Source organism: Hyperoodon ampullatus (genome assembly GCF_949752795.1).
Source record: "Hyperoodon ampullatus genome assembly, chromosome: 18".
Taxonomy (NCBI): Eukaryota; Metazoa; Chordata; class Mammalia; order Artiodactyla; family Ziphiidae; genus Hyperoodon; species Hyperoodon ampullatus.
The window spans coordinates 48785233-48798021 of record NC_136931.1 but is presented as its reverse complement, the minus strand read 5'-3'; the positions used below and the strand labels follow the sequence as shown (position 1 = coordinate 48798021).

Sequence of the window (12789 nt, the reverse complement as noted above, 5' to 3'; positions counted from 1 at the left end):
CCCCCAGGAATCCCAGTGCAGGAGGTCCAGGGTCCACACTTTGGGAACTACTAGTTCTTGCAAAAAGATCTCTTGACAGCCCATCACCAGCAAGGAACAATTATTTGCCTGTGACAGTAATTCCTTTCCAGCCCCTCTTAGGTTTCTCTGCTTCCCTCCCCCATAATATCCTATTGGATGATAGCCAATGCTAAGATTCAACCTCCAACTCCTTTATTTACCCTCTCCAAGCCTCAGTTTTCTCAAATGAGGTAATACCTACCTCACTGGGCTGCAGTGAGGATTAAATGAGAAGGCATCTTTTTTTTTTTTTTTTTTTTTCCGGTACGCGGGCCTCTCACTGTTGTGGCCTCTCCCGTTGCGGAGCACAGGCTCCGGACGCACAGGCTCAGCAGCCATGGCTCACGGGCCCAGCCGCTCCGTGGCATGTGGGATCTTCCCAGACCGGGGCACGAACCCGCATCCCCTGCATCGGCAGGCGGACTCTCAACCACTGCGCCACAGGGAAGCCCAGAAGGCATCTTATGCATAGTTCCTGACATTCAAAAAGTGTCTAATGAACATGAGTTCATGGATCTTGCCTTCTGATTTCTAGCTCCTCAAAAAGTATCAGTGGCTACGCTGGCCTCTTTTGTATTCCTACAGGTTTTTAAACAATGGCCCTGAGGAGGACCAGGGGATAATCAAGGTGATGACTTCCCCCAGACTCACTCCCCTGTGGAAGGATTTTAAATACCTTATAAATGACATGATACATAAAAGCAAGGTAATGTATATGTAGAACATAAACATGTTATGGCCTCTATCTATCTTAAGAGTTATGAGCACTTCAGAAGAGCATAGATCCTCTATGCAGGAAGCAGGCAGGGTAGATGATAAAGACAACTGTCCCCTTAGTAGAAAGTGGGCCATCAACTTCCAAATGAGTCTAGAGACCTCTTGCAAGGACATTTTGATGGTGAGAGGTTAACACTTTGAAGCATTTCAGAAGAACCAACCCTCTGGGAAGAGAGATTTTTCTAAAAGAGAATGGAGAAGGCACCAGAGAGAACATCTGCCAGCCTCAGTTTTGCTATGGCTGGCTCTGTGTAAAAGGATCCCAGGTGCATGTTTCATAGCACATGCTCTATCACAGTGGGATAATACACACACAAACACACACATATATATAGTGTGTCTATATATATATATAAAAGTGTGTATATGTGTGTGTGTGTGTGTGTGTATACACATAAAAAATCTTCCTCTGTCAAACTTAAAGGCCAGATAGGGTGTCCTAAAAGTCTTACTTAGTGCAGTTTTAGGCTTTAATAAAGCTGCACTGACTTTGGGGATACTGTGTTACTTTACATGTGGGCATATGGCAGTGCACTTGCCTTTGTAATCTGTTAAATGTGTCTTTTATGACATACGTACCTTTTAGACAGGAGGGAGAATGTTAGAGGACATGTTGGGGAGAACATCAGTTTTCCCCTGTGCTCACACCATAAAATTTGCCCATATAGGCCCTATACCAGTTTGGTTCGCTTTTGTGTTGGGGGTTTTGTTACATGCTTGTGAAGTATAGTGTCCCACAGGTGATAAATTGTTCATGTGTGGGAGCCACAGGACTGATCCTTGGGGCTGAGGCATAACTTTGAGAACTGCTTCAATTGTGACTTGCATGAGAATATATTTAGTGCATATGTGTTCCTGGTCTCTTAGTTTATGCCATGCCTCTCCCCAGCAAACTTTAGATGACCCAAAGACTGATGTAGTTGTGTTGAGTGACCGGTCCCAGATCCTGTTCAAAGAGTCTCGCCATCCTCAAAATGTGCCACTTACATGCTATTACTTCAGTGATGCCCACTTCTTTGCTTCCCTCTCGTGGGTGACAACAAGCACAAAAGAAATACAGGTAAAACTACCCAGCCTTTCTTCTTAGCCCATTCTACAGGGGCCATGCCCATGTAAGTTCTGACCCTAGATTAACCCAGGAAGATACACCCCTTGAATGAAAGTGACCTGGATCCAGGATTCCCTGTTCATCCTTTCTCCAATTACAGTCTCTGTGTTGAACAGATTTTATGGTTCTCCTAAAGTAGGCCAAGGTTAGGGAAAGAGTCCTAGGTTTCCTGCTTCTACGATATTTCCAACTCCCAAAACCAGGGGGTAAAATCACTCTAGAGTCTTCCAGTTTCTCCTTAGCAAGAGAAAAATAGCTGAATATTCTGCCCTTTCTTCTTCTACTATCTTTTCTAGGCAGTTCTCATCTTTTTCTCTTCTAGGCTGTGGTATGGATGAAGAGCAAAACTGAGGACACAGTGGAGAAGAGAACATTCTCCATGACCGAACGACTGCCGCCCATCCAGTCCGTGGTTCACACAGGTTCCTTTCATATCCTCGTGGTCTACTGTGGTGACCTGCTCCTGCGGCTCTTTGGGGACCACTTTCAGTCATTCAAACCCCTGGGTATAGTGCCCTGCCGCTTTAACATCAGCTGCCTCTGCTATGACCCAGAAATGAAGATGCTTCTGTCGGGAATCCTGGGGGCAGTGGTCACATGGATCATGGAGCAGAGTGGCAAGAGTCTCCAAATAGCCCACATGGTTTCCATGCCTGGTGATGAGCCTGTCCACAACATCATGTTGAACAGCCCCAATGGCTCCCTTGTAGCCCTGTGTGAGACTGTGGTGAGGGTCCTTGAGCGCCAGGGCCACGGCCGGCTGGCAGAGGTGAAGAGCTTCCCTTCCACCACCAGTGGCTCCTCAGTCACCTGCTGCTTCACCTGTTTTGAGCAGGGCTTTCTCTATGCTGGAAACAGGACTGGGGAAATCCAAGTGTGGAGCCTCAATGAGGGCCACGCACTCCACAGTTTCAAGGCCCATTTCTCATCAGTGATATGTATCCGCAGCCGGCCAGAAGCCCACACCCTGCTAACAGCCGGCCAAGAAGTCTTAATCAAGGAGTGGAACCTGACTTCAGGGAGTCTGCTGCGGCAGCTAGAACTTGGCGAGGAACTGTATCAACTCCAGTTTATTGATAGCACCACTTTCTTCTGCCAGACTACCCATTCTTTCTCCTTGTGCAGTCTGCCCTGCTTCTATAACCTCTTCAGTGTCTGTGGTTCTGCTCCCCAGCAGATACGTCGGGTCTGCTGTGGCAATAACTGGTTCCGGATCCTGTGCACTACTGAGGATGGCTTGTTGCGCTTTGTGTCCCCACTAACAGGGAATCTTCTGGTTATCACCTGGCCCTTCTCAATCCTGGACCAGGCTGTGGATTGGGCCTATGACCCAGATAAAGAGGAGCTCTTTGTAGCAACAGGCAGTTCAGATGTGCTGGTATTTGACACAACCCGCTGCCCTTGCCCAGCCAAGTATCTTATATGCACCTCACCAGATTCTCAGGACTTGGTACAATGCCTGGTTTATGGGCATTTCCACCTGGGTCGGGGTCTAGAAGGACTAATGTTCTCTGGACACCAGAGTGGTGTGATCAGAGTGCTTTCCCAGCACAGCTGTGTCCAAATAGAGAAACTCATGCACTTTGGGGCTGTATTAGCACTCTCTACACTGCCTGGAGGGCTTTCTGGTTGCCGAGAAAACTCTTTGCTCTGTTCCTATGGAATGGATGACTATGTACACCTATCAGAAGCTGTGCTTGAAGGGGTGAGAGTGCAGCTGCAGCCCCTCACCAGCATTCTCAGCAGCTGTCAGCTAACACACTTGATACTCTTGCCCAAGTCTGTGGGTGCCATCACAGAGGCTAACTGCCTGCGTCTCTGGATGTTCCATGACTTTCTGTCCTCTGGGTCACAGGAAGGCTCAACGTTCATAGAGACATTGCCTCTGCACCAGTGTACCATCACATCTTTTGATGTCTGCCTATCCTTGAGTCTTTTTGTCACAGGTGGCAGTGATGGCTCTGTCCGGATCTGGAACTTCCATGGTAGACTCATAGCCATGCTGGACTCATCATTGCACTTTGGCCCACTCTGCTTTGCAAATGACCGGGGTGACCTCCTTGTCACTTTCAACCAGTGTCTTTATCTGGTGTCCTGTTTAAAACTGCTTCCCTCAGTCCTGCTGTCTCGCCTTTCCCTTATGGGTATGACAGTTGAAGTGCTAGAAGTTCCTGAGCCTTTCATACCAAGCTGCTTCTTCTCCTTTGAGACCATGCTTGTGCCCAAGTATATCTACTTTGGACAAGGGCAACAGCAATTAGTGGGTCTGGAGAACCTTGTCAATAATCGGGCCATCGCCTTTGATCATAATGTGCCACACATCATAGAAGAAGATGAGCAAGGGAGCCCTGTGTTACTGTCTTCCTTCAGACACGATTCCTTGTATAAGGAAGCTGATTGGACGCAGGTGAAAAAACCTCCTCATTCCCATGATGTGCTTCCTCCCCAGCTACAGCTGACTACCTGGGATGGACTCAACCCTTACCAGATACTGCGATACTACTTTGGTCATGGGCAGAAATGGCTCTTGGCTCCGGATTGCTATATCCCTAACTCAGTGATTCGTGCCCGTCTTTGGCCTCAGGGCAGCCCAATATACCTACAGTGCAACCTGCACTCACCCATGCGGGAACTGGAATGGGACAAGTCTCAACAATTCTTCTTCTGGCACGGTAGGGCAAGAGCTGTAAGTGATGTAGGAGAATATGCACGTGAAAAGGAGGATGAAGACTTCCTTGAAATAAGAGCGTCAAAGGATATAACTTACAGTGTCCTTACAGACTCAGCAAACTGCAGTTGGCTGGGAAGAAAGATGAGTGAAATAGCTATCAATAGCCTGATAGAGACAATTCTCAATATTATGATCCATGCTTCTCCACTGAAGTACCAATGCTGTATTGGTGCACTAGGGCAAATCTTTGCCTCTTACCAGGTGTCTCCACTCCTGCGTGCTGAAACAGCCCATCGTCTGTTGGATGATACAACCAATTCCAATCCACTGATCCAAGAGCTAGCCTGGGAAGGGCTGAAGCGTCTAGGAATGATTACGCATCTCTTTGCCATGCCTCTGGCTCAAAGACTAATGGACAAAGATGAAAGAGTGAGGAATAAGGCCCTGAGCCTCATGGCTGAGACTGGAATCCACTCTAAGACCTCACTCTTAAACTTGATCCAGAACCAAGATACTTTCCGGGAGATGCAGTAAGTTCTTTGTGCTTTCCTCAGTTCTTTACTAGCTTCTGATTTTCTTCTTCCCCTTTCCCATTTTTCCCTTCTCTGCCTTCACTGTCTCTTCATCTCTGTTCATTAGCTCTTCCTGTCCTTTTTCCTTGTTCATAGTCTTTTTTCATTCCTAGACTATCCTGATGATCCCCTAACTGCTCACTCCTTTCTCCATTTCTTCTCCTATTCCTGTTTGTCCCCTACCTCTTCAAGTGCCCCTTTTTCACCCTCTTCTCCTACCCTTGAAGGCGCCATACAGGTCACGCCATGCATTACCATCTTGGCTTCCTAGACTTTTTCTTTCTTCTTCGCCATTCTTTACCTCTACGTACGCTGTCTCTGTTGGTCATGTTGTCAAGTCCCCTGCCTGTTCCATAGCTGTTCTTTCCTTCTCATTCTCCCTCTTGTCCCTGATTCAGCATGGTCCTTCCTCTCCTTTGACTTTCATAGGCAGGAAATGATTGGGGAAGAAACCCTGGACCATCTGCTGGGAATGCAGGCCACAGATCTCCAAATCCTTCATACCCAAGTGGAGCAGCGATTGAATGAAAACCTGATCTTATCACTGGGTGATGAAAAGCCTACTTTTTCTTTAGATGTCTCAGGGGCTTCTGAACTTACTGCCCTTTCCAACCAACTTGATACAGCTCCTGAAGAATCTGAAGTTGCCTACAAGCCCAGCAAAGGCCAAAGATGGGGCCGAGTAGGAGGCAGAAAGCATAGTATGTATGGGGTGATCTGGTTAATGCCTCAGGGTCCCCAAGAGGCAGGGTAGTTAAGGCTAACCTGGGTCAAGAGGTATCAGATAGGAACAGAGATAAGTGGAAAGATCCTTTCACAGAAAAGAACCTTCCTAGGAAGAATCCACCCAAATTCAGAGAGACTCCAAAACCTATCTCTGTAAGACCTGACAGAGGTCCGGGCAGGGGTGGGGTGGGGAGGGAGGAGGGAAGGCACTGGGAATAAAGCAAGGAGAATGCCTTTTTTTTAAAAAAAAAAGGACTCAGCCCCCTCTGTTGCTACATCTGTTATGGCAGTTCCTCTTAGCTCTTACCAGATTTTGGGAAGGGCTTCATTTAAGCCTCCCAAGCTTCCCTTATCTACATCTCCTGATTCTCCCTATAGCCCGAAAATTTTTGCAGAGCCTCAAGAAGATGAAAGAGACTGGCACAGAGCCAGGTCCCTTAGAGGGTGAAGGTGATCAGAGTGAAGCTGCACCAACTGAGGGGGAGGAGTGTAGGTCTTCAACCTCCAGTATACTAAAGATCTCAAAAGATGATGAACAGGAGCCTCCAGGGATAGATGCCTCAAAGGATCATGTTGCATTGACCCTGAAGATGCTGAGGAAGATAAGTGACAAAAGAGGCAGGAAAGCAACACTTCAGGAACCCATAAAGAGGTGCAAGAGGAAGACAATAGACGCTGAAGTTACAATTGAGGACCCTCCATATCCTATAAGGAGAGAATCAGTTGTGAAGCTGGTGAAAGTAAAAGAGTGGGGTGCCTCTGGAGCTCCTGGCCACAGGACTACCCCTGAAGATGGCTCATCATGGCGGGATGATCTATGTCATCTTATGACCCTGAGGATATCTGGTTCCCAGACAAAAATGTCAGAAGCTCTAAACACTGAGCTAGTGACCATGGCTCAGGAGGTGCTGGCAGATCGACGGCCCAGCTGGGAGCTTTTTCAGGAGATCTGCCCCCTGTTGAAGAAAGAAAGTAAGGAACTGCTTGAGGACCTTGACTGAGATGTAGCCTGGCCAGAGGAGAAACCAGTTTTTCCTCATGGAGGAGCAATTAGAGAGGACATGGTGATCAGAGACAAGGAAGAGGAGACAAAAGAGGAGCAAGAACGAAAGAAAGAAAGGGATGTGCAGGACTTGTGGGAAACCCCGGTGATTCCAAAAAAAGGCAAGAAAAAGTTGTTTTTTTAGAACCAGACATAACGAAGGGAAAATGAATAGCAAAGAAAGAAGAGAAGAAACCCTCTAAGAAGCCTTCTAAGCAGGAGGGGAAAGCAGTCCAGCAGGAAATAAAACTGGATAAAAAAGAGAGGAAAAAAACCAAAAAAGAGGAGAGGGACATGAGTCAGGAAGTGGGGGAAAAGGCCAAATTAGAGGAGAAAGTGGTTGAGCAAGAAGGAAGACCAGTTAAGGAAGAGACAAAGCTGTCTTGGCAGGAGTGGAAGAAGTCCTGGGATCAGTGGAAACAGGCCTACAGTGAGACGAGGATATCCTGGGATGAATAGAAGAAAGCCTGGGAAAGCAGGCATCTTCAGGAAGAGGAGAAGCTCCATGAGGAGGCAGAAAAGCTGTTCCCAGATGAGGAAGAGCTGGAGAGGGACAAGAAGAAGCAGACATGGGATGAATGGTCACAGATCTGGGAAAAGATGTCAGCCAGGGCCAGGGAGCAATTGTTGGAGGATGAGGAGGAAGTGACCCTGGAGGAAGAATTGTCTCAGGAGTGGGAACGAGAAGAAGAAGCAGCAGCAGAAGAAGAAGGAGAAGAGCTGATGACAGAAGAGCAGAGACAGGTCCACCAAGAATATAAACAGGCACAGGTTGAGAGGAAATGGGCCCAAGTTGAAATAAAACGGGCTCAAGAAAAGAGGAAGCTGGCACAAGAAGTAGAGAAGCTAGCACAGGAAGAGAGAAAACTGGCTCAGGAAGAGAGGAAAATAGCCAGAGACTATGAGAAACTGGCCCAGAAAGACAGGAAAATGGTCCAGGCAGAGAGGAAGTTTATCCAGAATGAGGAAAAACTAGCCCAAAGAGAGGAGATGCTAACCCAGGAAGCAGAGAAATTGGCCCAGCGAAGGAAGAAACTGGCCATGAAATTGGAGAAACTGGCTCAAGAAGAAGAGAAAATAGCAAAGAAAGGAGGGAAGCTAGCTGAGGTAAAAAAGATATTGGTCCAGAAATTGGAAAAACTGGCCCAGAAGGAGCAAGATCTAGCATGGCAAGAAAAGGAACTAGCCCAGGAATTGGAGGACCTGGCATGGGAAGAGGAGGAACTGAATCAGGAAGAGGAGGAACTGGTCGATGAAGAGGAGAGACTGGATCAGGAGGAGATGACACTGGCCTCTCAAGAGGAGAAACTGAATGTGGAAGAGAAAGAAGTGGTCCAGAAAGAAGAACTGCTGATCCAGGAAGAGAAGAAACTGGCCCAGGACAATGTAGAATTGCCTGAAGAAGAGGAAAGACTTGGCCAGAAAAGGGAGCAACTGATGGAGAATAAGCAGAAATTGGCCCAAGAAGAAGAGCTACTGATCCAGGATGAGAAGAAACTGACCCAGGACATGGAAACACTGCCTGGGGGAGGAGGCAAGACTTGTCCAGAAAAGGGAACAATTGATAAAGAATAAGCAAAAACTGGCCCAGGAAAGGAATAAATTGGTCCAGAGCAAGGAAGAACTCCCCAAAACCAAGGAGATACTAGCCTGGAGGCAGAAGACTCTGGCTCAGGAGGAGAATCTGGCTCAGGAGAAGGTGAAACTGGCTCAGAGGAAAGAAAACTTAATCCAGCTCAAAGAAAGCCTCACCCAGAAGAGAAAGAAATCAGACCAAGAAAAGGAGAAACTGGACATGTACAAGAAGAGACTGGTTCAGATAGAGAAGAAGCTGATGGAGGAAAAGGAGAAACTTTTCCAGAAGAAGGAGAAATTGGCTGCTATAGAGGAAAAACTGACCCAATTAGAGGAAAGCTTGGCTTAGAAACAGCACCAAATAGCCCAGGACAAAATGAAGTTAGCTACGGAAAAGAGGGTGATATTCCAAGGACTGAAACAGCTCAGAGGTGACTGGTCTATTACTAAGGAAGAAAAGGCATTGGGCATGGAAATAAAGAAACTGGCCTGGGAGAAGGTGAGACTGGCTGAGGGAAAGGAAACTCTCTTTAAAAAAGAGACTCAAGAAACTTCAAGACAGGGAAGACCAACTAAGGGTGAACTAGAACTAATTAAGAGGAAACTGTCACTAGAGGAAAAGATACTGGTCTATGAAGATAGGATACTGGCCACAGAGCAAACAGACATTACCAAAGGAAAACTGGAGTTTACTAGAGGAGGGAGAGTATGTGCCCAGGAAGAAAGGAAGCTAGCCAAATTAATAAGAAAGTTGGCTAAAGAAAGCAAGGGCATTTCCAAGGAACCATTAAAAGTAAGCAGCAAAATCTTAAAGATACTTCAAGGCCTTATCAAAAAAGAAAGGAAACTAACCCAGGAAGAAATAGAGATGACAAAGTTAAAGAGGTCATCCTTTACTAAGAAAAAGGCATTGAACAAGGTAAAGAACGAACTTGATGCCAAGGAGTGGGATTTTTCTGAGGAACAACCAGAAATTGCCACAGATGAGAAGAAACTGGCTAAGAGGCAGAGAAAACTGGCCAAGGAAATGAGAAGATTGATAAAGAAAGAGAAAAAGATGACTGAGGAAGAAAGCAGATTGGCCAGGCAACAGAGAGAAGTCATACAGGAAGAAGAGGAGGATGAAATAACAGAGGTAGAAGAGGCAAAGCCATTCCTCAAACAAAGGTCAAGAAAGAGAAAAAAGCTAAAGAGAGTTGATTTGCAACAGGAAGAGTTTCTCAGTCAAGAGGATGAGGTGAAAAGTGTGAAAAGTGAAGAGAGCTTTTCTGAAGAAATGGAAAGCTTGTTAGATGAAATAGAGCGAGAGAGTTTGTCTGAAGCGGAGGAGGAGAAGGAAGAGGAGGAAATGGAAGAGAAGGAGGAAGAGGAAGGGAAGGAGAAGAAGAAGAAAAAGAAAAGAAGAAGGTGCAGGAGGAGGAAGTGTTTGAGAAGGAGGGAAGCATGAGTGAGGAAGAGATGGAGCGTTTGAGTGAGAAAGAGGGGGAGGAAGAGGAGAGAAGCTCATTGGAAGAAGCGGTAGACAAGAAGAAAGAGATCTTTAAAAAAGAAAAACTATTTAAGTTACCAGGAGAAAGAAAAAAGGACTTAAAAGGAAGAGAAGCAGTCCCTTCTATTGAGAAAAGAATCCCCGAGGTATAAAACTTGAAGTTCTGAAAAGCCCTTCCAAGCAACTGATATCAGTAGTTCTGGGGAGGGAAGAGAAGATACCAGTGCCAGGGTCAACTACACAAATATCCTGGGAAGATAAGGCCACAGTACTTGAGACATCCAGGGTATTCCCAGGGACAGGGTTTATGGATAAACAAGAACTGTTGAAGAAATATAAGCCCATACCTCTACAAGTTTTGGATACAGTTTTGGAGTCCCAAGAGCCTAACTTAAAGACCCCATATTTATCCCATATATTGAAGAAGACCATGGAAGCTCATAAACTCCAAGACAAACAACTAGGGGCCAAGTGGCAGTGGCTTCTGCAGCGTCATCCATCTCTGAAGGGACAGACTGAGGTACAGTTACCTGTGTCCAAAATCCTGGCTGAGGAAATATATGCAGACGTCAGCCTCTCAGATGTAGAGTGGATCCACCACGTCCTAGAACAGATGGAGGCAGGAGAACAGCTTTCCAGGGATAGTTTCCACAGATTGTGCCAGCTTCTCAAAGACCTCACTGCAAAGGAAAACTTAGAGTGGATGCATCTGGCCAAACTTGAAGCCATTGTGTACCGTCACAAGCAGAACCTGGAATCACGAAGCACAAGTATCTCAAAACCCAGTAAGGAGCCCATGGGTCCAAAATACCGGAAAGTGATCCCTCCTATAAAAGGAAAGGAAAAGGAAAGCTGGCTAAAACCTTTGGCTGTGTCCACACCAAAGTCCCCATTAGCTACCAAAATGATTCCAGACCTGAAGGCTATAAATTGGCATCTTCTAGGAGAGCCTTACAGGAGTGTGCGGGCAGAGCAGATATCCACTGCTCGCAAGGAGATGGAGATGCAACACCATTATCCTCCAACGAGACATTTTCACAGGTGCCCTTGACCCTGTGGAAAAACAAACCCTAGCACTGACGTTTCAAAAGGACTTCTGGGCTTCCAAGGGTAAGGGCAGGTTTGCCAAATTGCCCAAGTTGGAAAAGAAGGCACAGCCCATCTCTAAAAAAAAGGACAAGGTGCCTCTACGGGAGACATTTGTGGCAATGTACCATGTTTTGCGGATGTTGCAGGAGCGATACGCGAAAGACAGTGCTGCTTGGATGGAGCAGTTCTACCGTCTCATGGACCTGTACCAACTTAAGTCCCCCTGAATCCAGAGGCTACTACAGGAACTGCTACTGAGAGGGGAACCCCAATCCCAAGAGATCATTTACAAAGAGGCCCTAAAGGCCATGGAGCTAGTTCCTGGGGAGCGGTTGTTCTACCACCTGTTCTGTGGTGGCTCTCACACCCCTAAAGGTCCTCTGGAGTTCCAGGAGGTGGTTCCCCTCCCAGGGAAGAACAATGTATGTACCATGCTCCCTATGGGCATTGCCCGGTATGGGATCTTAGAACTTGCCTGGAAGAGTCTGCCGCAAGCTGATTTACACCTCACCAAGGAATTGCACTACATCGTCGCTCCTACTCCCTAATTTGGGACTGAAGGGGCAGAAAGGCCTTGTCACCAGAATCTAGACCTTTATCCCTAGGGCCGACACAGAGGTAGAGCCATGCCAAAGTTCTTTCCCTATCCAGTTCCAGAAACCAGCTTTTATATGTGGAATAAAGAGGAGATTCTCATTTATAACAAGCACTGTGATGTGTCCCTTTTCCTCAAATGTTGCTTCTCCAGAAAGGTAGCCAGGGAGACCAGATACTCACATACTCTTGAGAGTGGGAAGACTTCCCCAAAGCCAGTGGTGCTCACTCACCCTCTGGAGGCCTTCAGGCAGAAGAGTCTTTCCTTGTCCTCTTCCTTCCTTGCCCCTCACCATTCTCCCTTAAAGACCATAGGAAGGAAAGCACCTGGCACAAAAATGTATTTTTGGCATTAATATAAGAGGCCTTGATATAATGGAAAGAAAATGGATTTTAGAATCAGAAGACCCAGTATTTTGCCCCTTGGTTTTGGGGGGTACTCAGTGGAGGCAGACCCTTTCCTGACCATAGTTCTGCATGCTGTTGACTTGAGTACCAAACAGCAGTTATGGTGGGTGTTGAGGAGATCCTCAGAGAACAGGAAAAACTTCAGTAAGTTCTAGCCAGTACCACCTGGTGACTTCACATTACTGGATGGCATTAAGAGATGAGGCCATTTGAGGTTAAAGCAGGAAGAAAAGGAGGGAAGCCTATATCTTTCATTTCCTTTGCCAACCTGGACATGGGTTTTGGGTAGGATGATAGAATGAGAATTTGAAAGATTAGGTGTAAGCTCAAATAGGCCCCCAACTATCTAGGGACTTATGATCGTTCCCTCTAGCAATATAGAAGACAACAGTTAAAGGGAAAGAGGTAGTGAAGTGGAGGAAGTTGTCACTGTCAGTAATGCTGTTCCTCCCCGATCTCCTCTCCCCACTATAGAGACTTCAAAACTGCCTCTTTCCAGGTAAGCTGAGCCAACAGATTTTAGCAAGTAGCCCATCTATGCCATTTGCCACCCTCCATCCCAACCTCTCCTTTATTATTCTACTTCCTCCACTTGAGTTTGCTTTTGTGGGGAAGCCAGGAACAGAGAGCAAGAGAACATTTTGAGAAGTTGGATTCACCTTGAAGGCCAAGGATAAT

The 12789-nt window shown here is 46.6% G+C and overlaps 1 protein-coding gene across 1 annotated transcript; it reads left to right on the top strand.

Moving 5' to 3' along the window:
* Positions 1–691: 691 nt before the first annotated feature.
* Positions 692–11657, top strand: WDR87 (WD repeat domain 87; the record flags this gene model as incomplete). Its single annotated transcript, XM_079724074.1, is given in 15 exon segments — positions 692–766; positions 1727–1780; positions 2268–5146; positions 5618–5889; positions 6293–6912; positions 6916–7083; positions 7086–7124; positions 7128–7412; positions 7416–8447; positions 8491–8877; positions 8881–9931; positions 9934–10161; positions 10164–11040; positions 11042–11333; positions 11337–11657. Coding segments are annotated over 15 exon segments (8580 nt in total).
* Positions 11658–12789: the final 1132 nt, after the last annotated feature.